The sequence below is a fragment of the Ovis canadensis genome, chromosome 10, assembly GCF_042477335.2.
Source record: "Ovis canadensis isolate MfBH-ARS-UI-01 breed Bighorn chromosome 10, ARS-UI_OviCan_v2, whole genome shotgun sequence".
Classification (NCBI taxonomy): Eukaryota; Metazoa; Chordata; class Mammalia; order Artiodactyla; family Bovidae; genus Ovis; species Ovis canadensis.
This window is the reverse complement of record NC_091254.1, coordinates 54,484,221-54,507,750: the sequence shown is the minus strand read 5'-3', so window position 1 is coordinate 54,507,750 and position 23,530 is coordinate 54,484,221. Positions and strand designations below refer to the sequence as shown.

The 23,530-nt window shown below is 35.9% G+C and overlaps 1 protein-coding gene across 2 annotated transcripts in view; it reads left to right on the top strand.

The window, feature by feature from the left end:
* The window catches only part of PCDH9 (protocadherin 9), a 1,187,395-nt gene that overhangs the window by 407,704 nt on the left and 756,161 nt on the right, over positions 1-23,530 (top strand). For both annotated transcript variants that reach the window (XM_069602308.1, XM_069602309.1), the window contains exon 3: positions 20,512-20,613. In XM_069602308.1, coding sequence (XP_069458409.1) covers positions 20,512-20,613 — 102 coding nt within the window. The remainder of the gene's footprint in view (positions 1-20,511; positions 20,614-23,530) is intronic.

Below are 23,530 nucleotides of genomic sequence, written 5' to 3'. Positions count from 1 at the left end.
TGAAGCCATCTGGACCTGGGCTTTTGTTTGCTGGAAGATTTCTGATTACAGTATCAATTTCCGTGCTTGTGATGGGTCTGTTAAGATTTTCTATTTCTTCCTGGTTCAGTTTTGGAAAATTGTACTTTTCTAAGAATTTGTCCATTTCTTCCACGTTGTCCATTTTATTGGCATACAACTGCTGATAGTAGTCTCTTATGATCCTTTGTATTTCTGTGTTGTCTGTTGTGATCTCTCCATTTTCATTTCTAATTTTATTGATTTGATTTTTCTCTCTTTGCTTCTTGATGAGTCTGGCTAATGGTTTGTCAATTTTATTTATCCTTTCAAAGAACCAGCTTTTGGCTTTGTTGATTTTTGCTATGGTCTCTTTTGTTTCTTTTGCATTTATTTCTGCCCTAATTTTTAAGATTTCTTTCCTTCTACTAACTCTGGGGTTCTCCAACTCTTCCTTTTCTAGTTGATTTAGTTGTAGAGTTAGGTTATTTATTTGACTTTTTTCTTGTTTCTTGAGGTATGCCTGTATTGCTATGAACTTTCCTCTTAGCACTGCTTTTATAGTGTCCCACAGGTTTGGGGTTGTTGTGTTTTCATTTTCATTAGTTTCTATGCATATTTTGATTTCTTTTTTGATTTCTTCTGTGATTTGTTGGTTATTCAGAAGTGTGTTGTTCAACCTCCATATGTTAGAATTTTTAATAGTTTTTCTCCTGTAATTGAGATCTAATCTTAATGCATTATGGTCAGAAAAGATGCTTGGAATGATTTCGATTTTTTTGAATTTATCAAGTTTTGATTTATGGCCCAGGATGTGATCTATCCTGGAGAAGGTTCCATGAGCACTTGAAAAAAAGGTGAAATTCGTTGTTTTGGGGTGAAATGTCCTATAGATATCAATTAGGTCTAACTGATCTAATGTATCATTTAAAGTTTGCGTTTCTTTGTTAATTTTCTGTTTAGTTGATCTGTCCATAGGTGTGAGTGGGGTATTAAAGTCTCCCACTATTATTGTGTTATTGTTGATTTCCCCTTTCATACTTGTTAGCATTTGTCTTACATATTGCGGTGCTCCTATATTGGGTGCATATATATTTATAATTGTTATATCTTCTTCTTGGATTGTTCCTTTGATCATTATGTAGTGGCCTTCTTTGTCTCTTTTCACAGCCTTTGTTTTAAAGTCTATTTTATCGGATATGAGTATTGCCACTCCTGCTTTCTTTTGGTCTCTATTCGCGTGGTATATCTTTTTCCAGCCCTTCACTTTCAGTCTGTATGTGTCCCTTGTTTTGAGGTGGGTCTCTTGTAAGCAGCATATAGAGGGGTCTTGTTTTTGTATCCATTCGGCCAGTCTTTGTCTTTTGGTTAGGGCGTTCAACCCATTTACGTTTAAGGTAATTATTGATAAGTATGATCCCGTTGCCATTTACTTTATTGTTTTGGGTTCGGGTTTATACACCCTTTTCGTGTTTCCTGTCTAGAGGATATCCTTTAGAATTTGTTGGAGAGCTGGTTTGGTGGTGCTGAATTCTCTCAGCTTTTGCTTGTCTGTAAAGCTTTTGATTTCTCCTTCGTATTTGAATGAGATCCTTGCTGGGTACAGTAATCTGGGCTGTAGGTTATTGTCTTTCATCACTTTAAGTATGTCTTGCCATTCCCTCCTGGCCTGAAGAGTTTCTATTGACAGATCAGCTGTTATCCTTATGGGAATCCCCTTGTGTGTTATTTGTTGTTTTTCCCTTGCTGCTTTTAATATTTGTTCTTTGTGTTTGATCTTTGTTAATTTGATTAATATGTGTCTTGGGGTGTTTCGCCTTGGGTTTATCCTATTTGGGACTCTCTGTGTTTCTTGGACTTGGGTGATTATTTCCTTCCCCATTTTAGGGAAGTTTTCAACTATTATCTCCTCAAGGATTTTCTCATGATCTTTCTTTCTGTCTTCTTCTTCTGGGACTCCTATAATTCGAATGTTGGAGCGTTTCATATTGTCCTGGAGGTCTCTGAGATTGTCCTCGTTTCTTTTAATTCGTTTTTCTTGTTTCCTCTCTGATTCATTTATTTCTACCATTCTATCTTCTATTTCACTAATCCTATCTTCTGCCTCCGTTATTCTACTATTTGTTGCCTCCAGAGTGTTTCTGATCTCATTTATTGTGTTATTCATTATATTTTGACTCTTTTTTATTTCTTCTAGGTCCTTGTTAAACCTTTCTTGCATCTTCTCAATCCTTGTCTCTAGGCTATTTATCTGTGATTCCATTTTGATTTCAAGATTTTGGATCATTTTCACTATCAATATTCGGAATTCCTTCTCCGGTAGATTCCCTACTTCTTCCTCTTTTGTTTGGTTTGGTGGGCAACTCTCCTGTTCCTTTACCTGCTGAGTATTCCTCTGTCTCTTCATCTTGGTTATATTGCTGCGTTTGGGGTGGCCTTTTTATATTCTGATAATTTGTGGAGTTCTCTTTATTATGGAGCTTCCTAACTTTGGGTGGGGTTCTATCAGTGGCTTGTCAAGGTTTCCTGGTTAGGGAGGCTTGTGTTGGAGTTTTGGTGGGTGGAGCTGGGTTTCTTCTCTCTGGAGTGCAATGGAGTGACCCGTAATGGGTTATGAGACATCAAAGGTTTTGGGATAATTTTGAGCTGCCTGTATATTGAGGCTCAGGGGAGTGTTCCTGTGTTGCTGGAGAATTTGGGTGGTATGTCTTGTTTTGGAACTTGTTGGCCCTTGGGTGGAGCTTGGTTTCAGTGTAGGTATGAAGGCATTTGATGAGCTCCTATTGCTTAATGTTCCCTGAATTCAAGAGTTCTCTAATGTTTTCAGGCTTTGGGTTTAAGCTTCCTGCTTCTGGTTTTCAGTTTTATTTTCACAGTAGCCTCTAGACTTCTCCATCTATACAGCACCGATGATAAAACATCTAGGTTAAAGATGAAAAGTTTCTCCACCTTGAGGGACACTCAGAGAGGTTCACTGAGTTACAAGGAGAAGAGAAGATGGAGGGGGTAGTTAGAGGTAACTGGAATGAGATGCGGTGAGATCAAGAGAGGAGAGAGCAAGCTAGCCAGTAGTCACTTCCTTATGTGCGCTCTATAGTCTGGACCGCTCAGAGGTATTTACAGAGTTATACGGGGAAGAGGAGAGGGAGGAAGTAGACAGAGGTGACCAGGAGGATAAGAGAGAGGAATGAGTAGGAGAGAGACAAATCCTGCCAGTAACCAGTTCCTTAGGTGTTCTCTACCGTCTGGAACACACAGAGATTCACAGAGTTGGATAGAGAAGAGATGGGGGAGAAAAGAGACAGAGGCCACCTGGTGGAGAAAGAGGAGAGGCCAGAGGAGGAGAGAGTGGACAAGTCAGTAATCTCGCTCTCAGGTAAACTTGGGTAGTGAAGTTTGGGTTTTTAAATGTACAAAATTGACAACAAAGATTAAAAATCTGGAGTAGAGGTTGGATTTTCAAAGATACAATATTAAAGAAAAGCAGAAGGAAAAAGGAAGAAAGAAAAAAAAAGAATTATTAAAAAACAAACAAACAAACAAAAAAACAAAACACCAACAACCATCCAAAGAGTATATATGGTGTTTGCCTTAAAAAAAAAAAAGTCTTTTTTTTTAAAAAATAGTAATACTAGGTTATAGAAATAAAAATTAGAGGAGAAATAGAAGACTTAACAATTAAAAAAAAGCTCGGAAAAAAAAGAAAAAAAAAGCAAAAGGCAAAAAAAAAAAAGAATGATTTTAAAAATATTTAAAAATTAAAAATATATCTGGCTCTTCTCTGATGTTATGGGCCGTGTGGGCTCACTTCCAAGGTGGTTCCCTCTGTTTAACTTCTTCTGTTTGCTGGTTTTTAGGCTCACTAGTTCAGTCGCGCTGTGGGGAGGGGGGATGCTGCAAACAAATAGCACTGCCGTGTGTACACAGTATCTCTGCCCCGCTTGACCTGTCCTTTCTCGCGGCGTACAAACCGCTCCGGCTCTACGATGCTCAGCCGGGAACCGTCTGGGGCCGGCCCTAGGCTGCGTGCACTTCCCCGGTCCAAGCCGCTCAGGTTCGGCCCTCAGGCAGCCCTCAGAGGCACAAATGCGGCTGGGACTGCGCTTTGTGCCCTTCCCAGGTCCGAGTAGCTCAGGAGTTTGGCGAGCGCGATCGCCGGGGCTTGTCACCTTTTCCGCCGCTACCGCTCAGCTCTCTGGGTGGACCGCTGGCGCACCCCGTGAGGCAGACTGTGACTGTCCAGCACCCCCAGAAGTCTTAGCAAAGGAGCCTGCTTGCAGTTAGGTAAGTAAAGTCTCTCCGGGTCTGCAATTGCCCCTTTCCAGTCCTTACGGCTCTGGCTGCCTGTCCCCGGCGGGGAATGGTCTGCAGCCGGCTTTTTCCGCTCCGTCCTTTGTTCTGTGCTGGGTCCTGGCGGTGTCTTATGTTCGAGCTTTTCGCGTGGTAGCTATCCCACAGTCTGGTTTGCTAGCCCAAGTTAGATCGTTCTGGTTGCGCGTGGGGCGTTCCTGCCCGATTCTTACAAAGCTCTGCAGCCCGCGCCTCCCGCGCGTCCCTGCCTCTATTCCTGTTCTTTTAACCAAATCATTAAAAAGTATTTGGCACAGAGGAAGTTATTAAGAAATATTTGTTGACGCTGATAAACACTTTTATTAGGGAGAATCTTCACAAAATGTATAGCATTTGATATACTTCTTGAAGAGAAAATCAAATATTCTTCCTCAGAAAAGAAATGTTTTCCAGTTATGCTTTATACTCATTAATATATATTTTCAAAATAGTTTTTTTTTGGGTATATGATTCTATAATCTATTCATTTTCATACCTCTCATCACGAGCGGGACAACCTCATAAGAATATATCAGAGAGGTGTTAGTGTTTTAGAGAATCATCTATCTGTTACAGTTACATGACCTGAGGATTAAAAGATAAACCATACAGTAGTTTTGATGAAGTTATATTAATTGGGAGCTTGGAGATAAAGAAGGTAATTAAAAAGATTAACTCTATAAGTAGTAACTCACATACAGCTATTTCCTTGTTTTGTAAAAATACATCGCTTTAGAGATATTTGCCCCAAACCTGTAAGAAGAACCGTTTTTAAGACCTTGAAAGTGAGCATATTTCTCATGTGACTTGATTTTTTCCCTTAAAAGGCATAGAGCTTCAATTTTAAAGATAGATTAAAACAAAACAAACAAACAAACAAAAAAAAACCACTCTAACGTTTTAAACCTTCACAGCTGGATAGATTCCACATTTGCTGAGGAGTTTCTATCCAACATCACTGTGATTAGTTTCTTCGACAGTGAAAGTGAAAGTCGCTCATTCGTGTCCAGTTCTTTGGGACCTCATAGAATATACAGTTTATGGGATTCTCCAGGCCAGGATACTGGAGTGGGTAGCCTTTCTCTTTTCCAGGGGATCTTCCCAACCCAGGTCTCCTGCATTACAGGTGGATTCTTTAAAGCTGGGCCACAAGGGAAGCCCAAGGATACCAGAGTGGGTAGCCTATCCCCTCTCCAGTGGATATTCCCAACCCAGGAATCAAACCGGGTTCTCCTACACTGCAGGCGGGTTCATTATCAACTGAGATATCTGGGAAGCCCATTTGGCCTTAAATACTCAACTATCTCAAAAGGTATTGGATACACTGGCTCTTTTTCTGGAAAGAACGTGAATGTATAGCCAGTAAACATCAAGCCTTTGATAGTTGCTTTTCTTCCTTCTGAATAAAAAGATAAGATGTATATGAAACACGGGATTAAAATTTTTACTTTGGCTTTAACAAAAGTCACATGCATTTTCAAAGCTATTAGCAAGTTAAGAGCAAATGTAACAGAGTCAGTGGGAAAGTCTCAGCTTTCCTGCAGTTTATCAAGTTATTCACATTATTTTATGAAGATTTAAACTTACAGAATAATATTCAGAAAAATAAACACTATCTTAAGTTTTGTAGTAACAGATCTGATAATATCTCCTGTTCATACTGCATTTTTGAACTGGATAGTTGAAGGAGATTCTCTAATATAAACTTCCCATATTACAGACAAATACAAGGATGCCATGAAATGACAGTCAGATGGTAACAGAACTGAGGGTCAAGTCCAAGGGCCCCAGTGCCAACTGGCACTTTCCAATATATTATGAAATATCTTTCTTTTTTTTAACTCTAAATCATTGCTCTAAAAGTTATAAATTTCCATTCAAATTTAGATAACGTACAATTTGCATAAGTTAATTTAAAATACAAATTTAAAACACTGAATTAAAAAAAAACACGTCTTAAAATTATGTTTGCAAGGAATAATGTTTGTTTGCTATCAGTGTACGGACTATAAAAAACAAAGCACTTTTTTTTTTTCTCTCTCTCTCTGTATGCTATTAAAAGCACAGGTTGCAGCTTCAGGGTCTGTTTTAGAAAACTTTCCAGTAAGAGAAGTCTAATAAACCACTGAACTTATTTAAGAATTTGCCTTGAAAGAATATTCAAATAACTGGCACAGCCTTGAGTTTTGAATTCATGTTAAAGCACTCTAGATTTGAATCTCTGAATTTATTACCTGATTTCTTTGACTGAAGGTTGGCTTGCAGACTGTTGTGAAAGACTGGCATGCAGATAGCTAAAGTTAATATTATGTTAAAGGTTTATTTTGGGAAAGCATTTTTGTGATACGAGAACACAGTTGTACTATTTGGAAAGCATATTCTGTCCAGATTTTAAAAAAATATATATATCATGAAAATTTCAACATACAGTTAAAATTCTAAGTAAGCTTATGTTTCAGAAATATTTCACCCTAAATTGTAGGATGTGCTTGTGTTAAACATATATACTAACTTTAGGCTTCCCTGGTAGCTCAGACAATAAAGACTCTGCCTGCAATGCAGGAGACTGAGGGAGGTTTAATCCCTGGGTTGGGAAGATCCCCTGGAGAAGGAAATGGCAATGCAGTCCAGTATTCTTGCCTGGATAATTCCATGGACAGAAGAGACTGGCAGGCTCCAGTCCATAGGGTTGCTAAGAGTCAGACTCGACTGAGCAACTAATGCTTTCACGCTATGATACTAATTTAGTATAGTATATTTGCTTTGTTTCCAGAACATTTAAAATTTTATAAGTGTTTATATATTATTTATATCACACAGGGTGAAATCTTTTATCAAAAGGTTAGTACTTGATATGATATTAGTAAAAGCAGTTGTGTATATAAAAGATATATCCTTTTAAATATAAATATATGAAATAATATACAGAAAAATATGAGTTACTTACGTGAAACATGGAATTCATAGGCATGGTACATGTAAGTCCAATTCACAAGTTGCTGCTTCTCTATAGAAGGAGAATATTTACTGGGTGGAAAGCCCATCAAAGTGTAACTGAGCAGGACTTTTGGGGGCCTTCCTGGGACAAGTCTTTCTCCATATCCTTTGCTTTAGCTCCTCTCTGCAGTACCCAGGTAACAGTATTCAATGCACATTTCTTAAATTGTTGTTGTTTTTTTTAACAGATGTAAAGACCCCTTACAAAATGAAGGAAGATGTTAAGTACTTCATGACCATAAGCACATAACTCCAGGCTTTCTGGAGCTTAAGAATTGATAATGTTAACCCCTGGGACACTGCCCTGTTACCTCACCATTAGCCAATCAGAGAATTGTGCATAAACTGACCACATACCCTGTGACCTCCCCTCCCTCATCTGGCTTTTAAAAATGATTTGCCTAATCTCTTCATGGAGCTTTGGATTTTTAAAGCATGAATTACCCTTACATGACCCTGCAATATACTATTATCTGCTCCAATTCCAACATTTCAGTTTGTTTGACTTCAGTGTGTCACGCATACAAACTTGCCCTAACAGATATATCCCTAAACTCACTTATTACTTAGATTTGTGTAAAGTTTTTGTATGTTCCAATGCCAGTAAGTTGCACACGTTATAAACTAATATTCACTAATAAGTGAGTTCAGTCACTAAGTCCTGTCAGACTCTATAACCTCATGGACTGCAACATGTCAGGCTTCCCTGTCATCTGACTCCTGGGGAGTTTGCTCAAATTCACCTCCATTGAGTCAATGATGCTGTCTAACCATCTCATCCTCTTTCACTCCCTTGTTTTTTTGCCTTCAATCTTTTCCAACATCAGGATCTTTTCCAATGAATTGGCTCTTTGCATCAGGGGACCAAAGTATTGGAGTTTCAGCTTCAGCATCAGTCCCTCCAATGAATATTCATGACATTTTCTTTAGGATTGACTGGTTGGATCTCCTTGCCACTGTTTCCACTGTTTCCCCATCTGTTTGCCATGAAGTGATGGGACCAGATGCCATGATCTTAGTTCTCTGAACGTTGAGCTTTAAGCCAACTTTTCACCCTATTTCTCTTTCATCAAGAAGCTCTTTAGTTCTTCTTCATGTTCTGCCATAAAGGTGGTGTCATCTGCATATCTAAAGTTGTTGATATTTCTTCTGGCAATCTTGATTCCAGCTTGTGTTTATCCAGCCAAGCATTTCACAAGAGGTACTCTGCATGTATTAAATAAGAAGGGTGACATCACACAGCCTTATCATACTCCTTTCCCATTTTTGAACCAGTCTGTTGTTTCATGTCCAGTTCTAATGGCTTCTTCTTAACATGCATATAGGTTTCTCTGGAGACAGGTAAGGTGGCCTGATACTCTCATCTCTAAGAATTTTCCGCAGTTTGTTTTGAGTCACACAGGCAAAAGCTTTAGTGTAGTCAATGGAACAGATGTTTTTCTGGAACTCCTTTGGTTTCTCCAAGATCCAGCAAATGTTCACATTTGATCTCTGGTTCCTCTGCATTTTCTAAACCCAGCTTGTACATATGGAAGTTCTAGGTTCATATACCGCCAGAGCCTAGCTTGAAGGATCTTCAGCATAACCTTGCAAGCATATGAAATGAGTGCAATCATATGGTATTTGCAACATTCTTTGGAACAGTCTTTGGAATTGGAATGAAAAACAGAGTGAAGTAAGCCAGAAAGAAAAACACCAATACAGTATACTAACACATATATATGGAATTTAGGAAGATGGCAATGACGACCCTGTATGCAAGACAGGAAAAAAGACACAGATGTGTATAACGGACTTTTGGACTCAGAGGGAGAGGGAGAGGGTGGGATGATTTGGGAGAATGGGAATTCTAACATGTATACTATCATGTAAGAATTGAATCGCCAGTCCATGTCTGACGTAGGGTGCAGCATGCTTGGGGCTGGTGCATGGGGATGACCCAGAGAGATGTTGTGGGGAGGGAGGTGGGAGGGGGGGTCATGTTTGGGAACGCATGTAAGAATTAAAGATTTTAAAATTTAAAAAAAAAATAGAAAAAAAAGAAAAAAAAAAAAAAGAAAAGAAAAGCAACCTTTTTCAGTCCTATGACCATTGCTGAGTTTTCCAAATTTGTTGACTTATTGAATGCAGCACTTTAATAGCATCATCTTTTAGGATTTGAAATAGCTCAGCTAGAATTTGGCCACCTCCATTAGCTTTGTTCCTAACTTTTCTTCTTAAGGTCCACTTGACTTCCCACTCCAGGTTGTTCTGCTCTAGGTGAATGACCACACCATCATAGTTATCTGTGTCATTAAGAGCTTTTTTGCACATTTCTTCTGTGTATTCTTGATAGCTCTTCTTAATCTCTTTTGCTTCTGTTAGTTCCTTACCATTTCTGTCCTTTGTATTTGATACTCTTTTAGAATTCCCTGGAAATATTAACCAATTAAAAAAAATACATTGACTTTCGTGGACATTAATTACCTAAGAGTGAAAATGAAACTCATCATTTTCCTTCCCTGAAGCTTTCAATTCAGGCCAGAAATATAACAGAAAGATCACTTTCAAATTCCCAAGGAGACATTTCTAAAATGACCACTCCCATTGTATTTGAAATATTAAAACTATTTTTACTCACTCTATTTTTCTTGTGTTGAGACAATTTTAGCTTTGTTTCCTTTCAAACTATAAATTAAATTATAAATATATGAAAATTATAGGGGATTGTATAGCAAAAATTAAAAAATAAACTTAAATAAACTAAAAAAAAATGTCTGGAATAAAAAATATAGCATGAATAATCTTCATTGATCCTGGTACTGAAAATGTCTGTTATTGTGTTCCTTAGAATATGTTTAGACAAAAGTTAGCCTCTCTTCCTAAGTGTCTAGAGCTGTAAAGGATTCCATTTATTTAAAATACAGAATTAATTTGCAGTATGCCATGCTGACTGGCATTAATGAGGCTTTGCTCAAGCAACATTACATGCAGTCCTTTTGTAATTTAAAATCTTTCAATGTCTTACTGCTCTTGTGAAATGGCTTTATAGTAAGGTAATAATACAAGGAAGAAACCGATGGAGAAATTATAAAGCATAGAATATTAGTATTTGAAGTGTACTTTCTGAGAGTTTTTATTTCTATGCATGCCCATAGCAACTGGGTCAAAGGGGGTACATAAAACTACATAGCATCCATGAACCACTTAAATAAAATGCTGTAATGTACAGAAAGCTACAATTTGTGGTCTTCATAACGGTAGTTTTGCACTGCTCTTCTTTGGTGAGTAATGACCTACAACTGTATCCAGTTTATCTATATTATATTAGAGAGCTTAGTAGTAATTGCTTATAAAACAATTTATAACTGGATGTGAGGAAATATATGACCTTATTCATGTATGTATTTGTTTATTTATCAAAATTGAGTTCACACTCATGTAGCCAGTACCCTGGCACACTCAATGTTCAGTTCACAGAAGTTTGCTTTGCTGTTTAGAGGAAAGCTGTTGCGTAATTTTGACATAGGATGCTATTGCTTAATTTTTAACTAAATTACCAAAATTTCTATAGGACTATAAAATTATTTTCCTTTTATTCCAAACTTTATTAAGTATTATGTTGATAAAAGAAGATAAAATTCAGCTTAATGTAGCCCCTTCAAAAACTTTATGATTCTTTTGGGAATATATTTTTACCTCTATCTCAAGCTCTTCATTTGTCAATTGTCCATTAAAAAAAGCCTTGAAAGTCATTGCCTAGAAGGAAAGCATGCAATTTTCAGATATCCTCAGTAAATGAACAATATACAGAGTTGCTAAATCTTTTTAGTAACCAAAGATATTTATACCTATATATTGCTTTCAAATACCACTTAAGCAATAACACATTGGGAGAAAGCTATTTCTTGGATATGATACCTCTCACTTATACTTTTTTATTAAATTGTTACAATTGTTTGAAAAATGTCTGTCAGTCTATGATAGAGTTCATTAAATTTTGAAATAGCTTATGAAGAATTCCTAAACAAAAGGAAAGTTTCATCTGATACTTTAACTTAAATTACTTACTGAATTTCATCAAACATTAGTTCCACATTCTTATTTTTCCAATCCTCTGTTTAACTTATATTTGTTATGATTTTTTACAAAATATTCCTATATTTTAACTGTTTCAGAATAAATTGATTCCATTTAGTGTATTATAATAATAGTAGCTAGAGGTAAATATTATACTAATATTTTAAAAGTAACCTGCTTGCATAACAAAGTGCACAATAAGAAATACTTATTTTTGTCTGTTAATACCACTTATTACAGGAAACTATAATTGAGGGAAGCCATCTGGTCTATTTAATGGCCTATGCCAAAAGGCTATATAAAATCAGCCTTTGTTTTCTCATAAATTCCACATGGAGCAGTCAACTTCTCCCTGTTCATTGAGCAACAGTGACTGCCTCCATCTGGCTAGCCTCTGTAAACCTGGACTAAAAATGGAAATGCTTGTTGGGACAGAGGAGAAACCAAGTGCTATTAAGGATGGAAGGGGAAGATGTACCTTTGGGACTTCAAGAAAGGAGAAGAAAGGCTATCTCCAGACTGAAAGGAGATATAGGATGGGGACTGTGAGAAGAGTGGAAGGGAATTTACACACACCAGAGGGCTATTGGCCAGTTCAGGTAGTTTTGAAGTAGATCCCAGTTAACTTGCATACGCTGGGGGTGTCTGATGCCCTGAAAGAACCAAGACTGGATAGGCAAAGTCTTCTGGGTAGTCAAATTGTGCAGGGCCCAAAAGTTGAACAGGAGCTAATTTTTTCATATATGCGGTAGATCAATTCAAATGTATACACTTATGTGACATATTATTTTGAAGAAATTGCTTCCTGCCATGAATTACTAAGGGCTTCCCTTGTGGTTCAGCTGGTAAAGAATGTGTCTGCACTGTGGGAGACCTGGGTTGATCCCTGGGGTGGGAAGATCTCCTGGAGAAGGGAATGGCTGCCCACTCCAGTATTCTTGTCTGGAGAATTCCATGGACTGTATAGTCTATGGGGTCGCAGAGTCGGACACGACTGAGGAACTTTCAGTTCACTTCACTTCATGAATTACTAAAGGTCCAGTTTGATAAACAAAGCATGATGACTAAATCCACTGCTTTTTAAATTGTTTTTACTACAGGTACTCTCTCAATCTATGGGACAAACGTACTATATTTTTGTCTTAGCATTTACAACACAAAATGTAGGTTTGGGGAATACTCATTTTGCAATGAATTTGTCTGCTGGCGACAAAAGACTGAAAGAAAAAAGAAAATAGCTACCAAGAAATTACTACTCAGGGAGTTAGAAGCCAAAATAATCAAGGTGAATGTAAGTCTCTGTAAAAAGTTTTGCTTTTTTTTTTCATGTATTCTTTCATTTCACTTAAAATTTTCACTTAAAATGCTTATAAAATACCTCATAATGCTGCAGGCATTGTAGTGAATTGTCAACAGGAGGATCATGTTCTCTTGTGAAATGAAAGAAAACAAAACATATTCAGAGAAAGTGGCCACAGTACCCTAGGAAGAAAACCAGCATGTTCCTCAACTAGCTTTAGAAAAACATTTTCTACTGAAAAGGAGAGGATTGATCCTGAGCCAGATCTGAAGAGATTTATCTTCCACATAGTACCTTTACTTCTGTAGATGCATTATTTCAAGATTTTATAGATTATAAAGCCCTTTTTATAACCATTATCTACAATTTTGTTGAGGTGGATGGAACAAATTTTTAACAAAGCTATGCTAATTCTTTTTCTATGTACTGACTCATTTTCAGGTATTTGAAAAACTCAGAAAAAGTAAAGAGAAGTAAGGAAAATACCTATGTCCCTAGTACCCCGAATTAACATATGCTAATATTTTATGATATTTCTGTCTCCAATTTTTTTAAGAAAAAATACTTGTTTTAAGGAAAAGAAGGGGGGCAAAGCATTTTTTTAAAAAACAAAATAAACAAGCAGATACCTTTTCGCTACTGATGCAGGTGACATTCTCTTCTGCATCCTTTTGTCTGCATGCATGCTCAGTTGGTTCAGTCATGTCTGACTCTTTGTTACCCAATGGGCTTCAGCCTACCAGACTCCTCTGTCCATGGGATTCTCCAGGCAAGAATACTGCAGTGGATTACCATGCCTTCTTCCAGGGGATCTTCCTGACCCAAGGATCAGACCCGTGACTCTTACCTCTCCTGAACTGATAGCCAAGTTCTTTACCACAAGGACCACTTGGGAAGCCCTTGGATCCTTTTATGGTTCATCATTTTTCCTTATTCTACATAAGTTATCTCTACACTGCCATCTGTTTTTCTATGATTTTAAAACTAAATACTATTTCTGTGGTGTTTGGCTTTAAAATTTATTATACTGCATTTTCACTTTAAATCAAAATGTGCATTACACAAGGCAACTACCTAGGTGTGAACACACCTTAATGATCATTTTAGCTTTGTTTTCCAAGCATATTTAAGAATGACAGGACAATAAGCCAATAAAGAAGGATTCATAGAAGATATTAGAGAGAAACAGGAAATACAAACTCAAGGCTTCCTGATTTGAGACGGAATAAGTTTCAGGACATTCAGTGATTAGAACAAATTTTCAGAAATCAGAGCATATGCTGTGGATCTCTTAAAATATAAACTTTATCAGTTTCCTGAAATACTCATAAAAATATATGGCTTCATATAAGCATGTTTAGGAACATTTTAAAAGCCCTTCCTTTGTCTGTTTATGAATAGTAAATGGTTCATGTGTCTATTTGAGAAATTATTTTAGAATTGGGAACCAGTGGAGAATGCCATCAGAAAATGTACTTCCTAAGGAAGTAAGCTTCATTTTCTCCAAACTTCTCAGTTTTAGCAATGACAATACCAACATGAACAGTTACATGATTCCAGAAGGAAAGCATGAGCGATAAAAGGACATCCAGGAGTTCGTGGGCCCTTGCAGGGCGAGTGACACAAATGCATCTGGAAGGAAGGAATTATCAGTTGTGTCAAGTGAGCAGAGGACTGTGAATTGCCCTTCAGTTACTATAAGAGGTGATAAAATCGACACACAAGGGCTCTACAAAGGAATGGGTGGAGAGATTGAAGATACCAAGTGCAGACAAGTCTTTAGATTTGTTTCTGCAAATGTGAATCTTTTACTGATGTTTAGAACTTTTGTATTAAAAATAGAAGAATGTTTACTAATTCTTCATGAAAGCAATCTCTAGTTTCTTAAGACAAATAGGAATAATAGTTTCTGTGAGAAGCTTTAACAAAAGGAATTGTTATTTAATGAAACCTATAGCATAAAAACACAAGGTGGCTGCCTGTATAATGACTGCACAGATTTTATAATAACACAACTGATTTTTGGGAAACAACCTCCAATTTGCAAGAAGGTAGGAGGAGTAAGAGGCTACTACTATAGAGCTGGGTGGAAAAATGTAAAGAATCCCCATTGTAGCAAAGAAAACAGCAGTGTTTAACTTAATGGTTATAAAATTTTTCATAAAACTTTTGTTGCTTTTGTTACTATTGTAGTTTTTCTCTTGATATATTGAGTATGAAGTACTTCCTTAGGAATTTGTATCAAAAATGAACTAATATTCCTCATTTTGAGCCAGATTTGTGTAGGTATTTCTATTGATAGTGAATGACAATTTCCCAGGAACTATGACAAGTGTTTAAGGGAGGGAAGAGTTATACACATAATAAAATAGATATTATTAAATGGAAAATATCAAATAGAATTGAAAGTATAAAATAAATGTATTTACATTGATCTCCATTTAATATGATTGTTGTTAGAAAACTCTACCTCTCAAGTTTGATGTACTTATGAATCCCTCAGTGTTAAATCTGATTTAGCAAATCTATGTTGACCATAACTCATTTAATAGTTATTCATATCAAATTTGGAAAATGGAAGAATTTTATTTGATGAAATCTCAAGACGTTTAAATAAACTTTCAATCTATTTTCAGCTGCAACTGTCATTGAAATAGAAACTTGTTGGGAAGAATACATAGCAATTAAATTGTTTTTCCCTTAAGAATGTGTTTCTTTAATGTTTGGGCTATTAATAATATTGGCTCTCAAAATATTCTTTACAGTGCTATTTTTGCTTTCTTTTTCACTCTGATTCATAGATTTGTAATCCCCAGAGGCCTCATAACACTGAAAAAATTTAAAAAGTGATGAAATTACAGTGAATTAAACTTTTCCTTGGATGCCATTAACTTTTCTGTTAATGCCTCTGTTTATGAGGCTGCTAAAGAATTAGACACAAGAAAGGGATTGTGGTAAAATCTTGTTTAGATGGAAGGACTTACCTGAGTATAAGTTGTAATGCAAATGCATTCATTTTGCTTATATCATGTCTCTACCTTAGGGAGGTAGGGAAGGAATGAAGATAAAAGCTGACCTTTGGCACGCACTGTATATAAAATACCATTCCATTATTTGGTTGTCATCTCTCATATTACAGTCCAATTCTGTAACTTCTCATCATTGGTCTAACCATTAAATTTCATGTACTAATAGCCCCTGTCCCTATCCTCATGGCGTAGCTCACAGGATCCATGGTTAAAGCATTATTGAACTATCTGAAGCTCATAGGCAAGTCTGGGGAATTCATGTCTCTAGCCTTTACATATGCTGATTGTTCTGTCCTAAATGTACTGGCCATGATTCCCTCATCAGCACATTTTTCAAGACTAGACTCACTGGAGTCTCACAGTTCTCTTTTCTCTGTCCCTTAGCAACTTATGCATATCATGACGGTTCTTTGTTTCCAATTATGACTTCACTGCTAGTGTAAGACCATTGCAGATATGAAATACCATACCTTGGGTGAAACACTAAAATCCTGAATCAAACCATGCACTCAGCAATATCTGATGATCAAACAAATGAACAAATAGAATAGAAGATGTGAATGAATAAGCAAATGAATAAATCCCTTAAGGGAGAAATGTCAGGATAGCCAAAGTCCAAGTCGTTACATAGGAGTGATTTCACTGGTCAAATCCTTGCACAGAGGCCTTTGAATCTATCTGAACCTCTGCACTCCCCATCTGTTAAAGTAGGATTACATTTTCTACCTCTCTCTGCAGAGGTTTCTTGTGGATAATACATAAAATTCATATGTAAAGATATAAAGTATTATGCAAACATAGGATTTTTTTTTCCAATTTCAGAGGCATTGTGAGGCATCCAAAAAAAAAAGTCACCTAATCCACAATGGGTTAAATAAGGAGAAGGATTAACAAGAGATCAGATTGAAAGAGGAGTGAGGCTAAAATTCCCTATAGTGTCCTGAGGCCGGAAAAGAAATGAAAACCTTAACCCAGGGATTCTAAACTCTTGGCTACACACAAGAATTACCTGGGCATTTCAAAAATAGTTTTGCCTTAGCTCTAATTTATCTGGCATTAAGTGGGGCTCAGTCAGTGACACTTTTTAAAGTTCCCTGGGTGATTCTAACATACAGGCAGGATGAGAACCACTGCTGGGCCACAGGAATTGCGGACACGTTTCTAAGGAGAGAAACTGCATAATACATGAGAGGTTTTAAAAAGATTAATCAGCATGAGTAGATATGAGGAAAAGTGGGAAACATGAACTGAGAGATTAAAGTGTCTAAGACCATCATAGATGAAGAATAACTGTTTTAAAACTGAAACTTTTTTGAAAGCTGATATCTCTCATTGTGGAGAGATACCAAAGATTGGCCTTCAAAATTAACAGTGAACTTACTCAGAAAACTCAGGCACATTTGAAGAATTAATACTGGGAGACCAGCGTTAAGCAAAGGAGAAAAGGAAAGATGTAAGCATCTGAATGCAGAGTTCCAAAGAATAGCAAGAAGAGATAAGAAAGCCCTCTTCAGCGACCAATGCAAAGAAATAGAGGAAAACAGCAGAATGGGAAAGACTAGAGATCTCTTCAAGAAAATTAGAGATACCAAGGGAACATTTCATACAAAGATGGGCTCGATAAAGGACAGAAATGGTCTGGACCTAATAGAAGCAGAAGATATTAAGAAGAGGTGGCAAGAATACATGGAAGAACTGTACAAAAAAGATCTTCATGACCCAGATAATCATGATGATGTGATAACTAATCTAGAGCCAGACATCTTGGAATGTGAAGTCAAATGGGCCTTAGAAAACATCACTACGAACAAAGCTAGAGGAGGTGATGGAATTCCAGTTGAGCTGTTTCAAATCCTGAAAGATGATGCTGTGAAAGTGCTGCATTCAATATGCCAGCAAGTTTGGAAAACTCAGCAGTGGCCACAGGACTGGAAAAGGTCAGTTTTTGTTCCAATCCCAAAGAAAGGCAATGCCAAAGAATGCTCAAACTACTGCACAATTGCAGTCATCTCACATGCTAGTAAACTAATGCTCAAAATTCTCCAAGCCAGACTTCAGCGATACGTGAACTGTGAACTCCCTGATGTTCAAGCTGGTTTTAGAAAAGGCAGAGGAACCAGAGATCAAATTGCCAACATCTGCTGGATCATGGAAAAAGCAAGAGAGTTCCAGAAAAACATCTATTTCTGCTTGATTGACTATACCATAGCCTTTGACTGTGTGGATCACAATAAACTGTGGAAAATTCTGAAAGACATGTGAATACCAGACCACCTAACCTGCCTCTTGAGAAATCTGTATGAAGGTCAGGAAGCAACAGTTAGAACTGGACATGGAACAACAGACTGGTTCCATTAGGAAAAGGAGTACGTCAAGGCTGTATATTGTCACCCTGCTTATTGAACTTCTATGCAGAGTACATCATGAGAAACACTAGGCTGGAAGAAACAGAAGCTGGAATCAAGATTGCCGGGAGAAATATCAATAACCTCAGATATGCAGATGACACCACCCTTATGGCAGAAAGTGAAGAGGAGCTAAAAAGCCTCTTGATGAAAGTGAAAGAGGAGAGTGAAAAAGTTGGCTTAAAGCTCAACATTCAGAAAACAAAGATCATGGCATCTGGTCCCATCACTTCATGGGAAATAGATGGGGAAACAGTAGAAACAGTGTCAGACTTTATTTTGGGGGGCTCCAAAATCAGTGCAGATGGTGATTGCAGCCATGAAATTAAAAGACGCTTACTCCTTGGAAGAAAAGTTATGACCAACCTAGATAGCATATTGAAAAGCAGAGACATTACTTTGCCGACTAAGGTTCGTCTAGTCAAGGCTATGGTTTTTCCTGTGGTCATGTATGGATGTGAGTGTTGGACTGTGAAGAAGGCTGAACGCCGAAGAATTGATGCGTTTGAACTGTGGTGTTGGAGGACTCTTGAGGGTCCCTTGGATTGCAAGGAGATCCAACCAGTCCATTCTGAAGGAGATCAACCCTGGGATTTCTTTGGAAGAAATGATGCTAAAGCTGAAGCTCTGGTACTTTGGACACCTAATGCGAAGAGTTGACTTACTGGAAAAGACTCTGATGCTGGGAGGGGTTGGGGGCAGGAGGAGAAAGGGACGACCCAGGATGAGATGGCTGGATGGCATCACGGACTCGATGGACATAAGTCTGAGTGAACTCTGGGAGATGGTGATGGACAGGGAGGCCTGGCGTGCTGTGATTCATGGGGTCGCAAAGAGTCGGAGACGACTGAGCAACTGAACTGAACTGAGCATTTTACAAATTACACCTAAATCACTAAGATTATAAACAGAGGTTAAATGTAATCACCATTTGTTTTATTACCCAAAACAAGTTCCCAGAGGAGGTAGGTTTTAAACAGGGTTAAAATTATATTGTTGTAGAGAGGACAGGCATATATTCTTTTTCATGACAAAGGTTTCTAATATAGGCTTGGGTTTCAGAGTCATGTTTTCCTACTCTGCTATATTGCAGAGTCTCTTAAACAAACAAAAAATTAGGTAATTAATAATTGAGTTGTTTGACATTAATGAAAGATATTCTGAAATTATTTTCAGAATATTTGCTCTTTCTCTGTTTAAAATAAAAATATTTAAGCTTTAAAACATGTAATGTGAATAGTTTAAAATATGTATAACTATATAAAATATAAAATGGTGGTTTTGAGATTAAAATATACTGACCTTGATTATGCTAAACTCTAAAACTCACTTGCTTTTGAAAATGTTTTTAAAAGTAATTTTTTAATTTTGTTTTTTTTTGGCATGGGGAAAGTAACGTTTCACTGGTGAACCAAAACAGTGGCATTCTACCTTGAAAAATATTTTCTTACCTACTTATGTCATAAAAATCTGTGCATAGCTTTGTAGTCTTATGGGAGAGGAAAGGTTATATGTCAATGATGAGCCTTTTGGGGAGGTATTACAATGTTTTTTATTAAAGTGGAAACCTTAGAAACCCAATATTATGTTTAATAAATGATCAAGTGGCCATGAAACTAGTAAGAGATTTGGGAAAGAAGGAGGCAAGGATAACAGAAAGTAAAGTATATCTTGTTTTCACACAAAACAACTTTTGGAGGAATATGGTAAATAATCATTTTAACAATTTCATGGAGAAAAGCCAAGCCATTCTATGATATCTTGTTTTAAAATTCATATTCATTTATAGGTAAATTAATTTAGTCAACATGTTTTTAAAACTATTTTACATTTTCTACAGAAAAAAAATGAAATAGCACTTTAAGACCTTTAACTTTTAATTTTTTAGTTTTGTCTATTTCAAGTGTATAAAGGACATAGATATGGTAGATAAGATATGAGGAATGATCCTAGAAAGCTGAGTAGTAGCCCAACTTTGGGAAAAAATATTTTTATATCTCATTTCTCTCATCTGTAACTGGGGATAATAATATCTATGTCACAGTTTAATAATATGTGATATATATCAAGCATTGGAATAATACCTCACACAAATAATTATAGCATACAAGTTTTAGCTACTAAAATCATAAGTATAGTAAGTAAATATTGCAATAGAAGGAGTAAAATAACTACATCTTAGATTTCTTTAGTTTTAGTGAAAACACAATTTGTTTATCCTGGGACCATTTTTTACCTTTTTGGTAAAGGCTCAATATGGATGCATGTACTTGAGGAAGACTCCTGATAGTTCACAGGGACCGTCTTCATTAGAAGCTTAGCAAACAACCATGTCTCTCAATAGACACTCTTAATATGGAATAGTTTGTCACAATTATTTGGTAATCTCTTTCAGTGTAACTCACACAACAAAAGTGACAATATTCCTGTCACTCCTCAGAAATGTCCCAGCTCTGCGGGTTTCCATATTCAGGAGAATGAAGAAGGCCATTACGAGGTATGCCATAATTCTATGGAGATGGTGTTGGTACTGAGCAATTTACATTTTCCTAGTGTGATTTTAAATACTTTAGTTAACTTATAAATATGTTCTTTGCTGACCTTCTTTTATGGTCGTATTTTTATATTAGTATTTTTAAAACAATTTAAAATAAACTGTTAGAACAAAAGGGAAGAATAACCTTTTTCTCTTCTGGGAATTGTCGAACTATAAAATATAGTGCTCTTGTCATTGACTGTAAAGTGTTGCATTTTAACAAATTTTGGAGAAAGTAATGAGCAACTTTCTTTTTAAATGTTTTTAATTCAAATTTTTAGTTGAGCTAAAAATGCCCACATTCATTTGTTGAAAGACTGATTTGCTTCACCTGCTGTACTCAAGGAAGGCAATGATGTTTAACAAGAAGAGGTTAAATTGGGGTTTTCATTAATCTTTTATTTTTTAATGACTTTTTCTCAGCTTGATCCTGTATTTTCCTTTATATTAGAATTAAAAATAAAAATAATCATTTTTTCTTTTTTCTCTTAATGTGTTCATTGTATAATATTCTTTTATTTATTTATTTATTTATTTATTTTTAATTTTGGGAGAGCTATTACAGTACCAATTTTTCTAGTATGGCTGAATGTACAAATCCATTAATTTTTGTTAAAAATTGTGATATGAAACACATAGCATGAAACTTACTATTTTAATCATTTTAAGTATATAGTTTAATAGTGCTAAGTATGTTCACACTGTGCAATAAAAGTTCCACATTTTTAATGAATTGTGTTTTAATCGTTGACTTTAATATTAATGCACACATATTTGTTTCACCTATTTTCTCCTATCATAGATGTAAAAGATGATGGATTGATAGATCATATGTATTGGTATAAATGTATGTGCGTACTGGTGTTTTTGTGTTTATTCTGTTTTCTCATTAAAGCTAGTTTTTTTTTTTCCCCTCTATTCCCTTAAATGTATTGAAAATGTTTTGATTATTGTTAGTAGTACAGCGTTTTTGCCAGCTAAAGTGATATATCATTGCTAAAGCCCCAGGTATAATGTAGGTCAGAGAAACTACTTTGGTTAATAGAAATTTGATTGAACAAGCAACTTCTTTTTGGATATACCATTAACTGAGGTGGACAAAATGACATTTGGGGAAGCTAATCCCCTAATTCCTCCTGCATATATTTTTCTTTTTATTTGTGTAGATCTAACTATCTAGCAACATTCTTCTAAACTACAGAATATAGTCTTCCCATTTTACTTTTATTTTCTTTTTCTTTCTCCAAAACCTTTATCATTTGACAGGTGAGAGAAGAATTTTAATTTTTAACCTTTTGATTATTCCTTATCATTAAGTGTTATGGGTCTAGAACACAGGGATTTGTGCCATTACTCACCCTTATTTCATCCAATAATAACTCAATTACTCTATTGAAGAAATAAATGTTTCATTCATAAATGTTCATGTAAATCTTTAAAGGGCCCATTCAGATGTTTAAACCCATCAAAATCTAATTTTAAATTCCTAAGAATTATATTCATTTTTATATCATTTTCATTTCTGCAATTTTTGAGTAAAGAATCCGTATCTCCCAGAGACCTCTAGGATTTCCCAAGAGGGTGAAATAGAGAAATCATTGATTGAACACTATTCTTACTTTTGTGTAGAAAATAAATGAGTTATGATTAAAATAATTTTCTATGAACCAATTTTTTTTTCTTCTCTAGATATTTTATAAGTTCCAAAGCACAGGAACACAGTGTGTATAGAGTTTATTTGACTAAATTTCTAAGGAACATTGCCAAGAAAAAATGATACTCAGAATTATGATGTTGATTTATATTATGACTCCAAAAATCAAAGCTGAGAATTTATAACTAAAGGCAATTATGATATACAAAGTTGGTGCTTGCACTACGCTGTTATTTTTCTTCATATTGAATACTGAGCTAAGCTTATGTAAACATAAGTATATTCTTAATTTTCAATTTTCTAACAATTATATTTTCCCTTCTTAATCAACTTAAGTTAAAAAAAGGCATATTTGCTCTTCTTATCATAATAATTTTTGTGTATATCTACTCATTTTTATCATATCTACTCATTCAAGTAAAAATTTGTATCATATCTACTCATTTGTATCATATCTACTCATTCAAGTAAAAAGTAATATTTTATGTCAATTCATGTTTATTAATCTGAATGAAACTATTAAATTTATACTATGACATTAGATATAAAATAAAACCAAGGCTGATATGACTAACAAGATTTTAATCACACTTAAATTATCCCTCTTAATTTATATATAACAATTATTATGTACAGGGAGATTTTAATATCAGCTATTGGACAATTTTTATACCAAACACTATTCTAAGGATTCCATATGTATTACAAAATTTCATCTAATCTATTTCTGAATATAAAACATGCTATGATTTTATGTACCACTAGGAAAAAATGGCTATTAATTAAATGCTGCTGCTGCTGCTGCTGCTAAGTCGCTTCAGTCGTGTCCGACTCTGTGCGACCCCATAGACAGCAGCCCACCAGGCTCCACCATCCCTGGGATTCTCAAGGCAAGAACACTGGAGTGGGTTGCCATTTCCTTCTCCAGTGCATGAAAGTGAAAAGTGAAAGTGAAGTCGCTCAGTCGTGTCCGACTCTTAGTGACCCCATGGACTGCAGCCTACCAGGCTCCTCCGTCCATGGGATTTTCCAGGCAAGAGTACTGGAGTGGGGTGCCATTGCCTTCTCTGAATTAAATGCTAATAAATGCTAATTTATGATTTTTTAATGTGTGTCTTCCTTAATATATATATATTGAAATACAGGAAATTTTCATATTACAATTATTAAAATATAGCTCATTTAATTCTGACAACAATCCTATTAGGTAGGTACTATTATTAT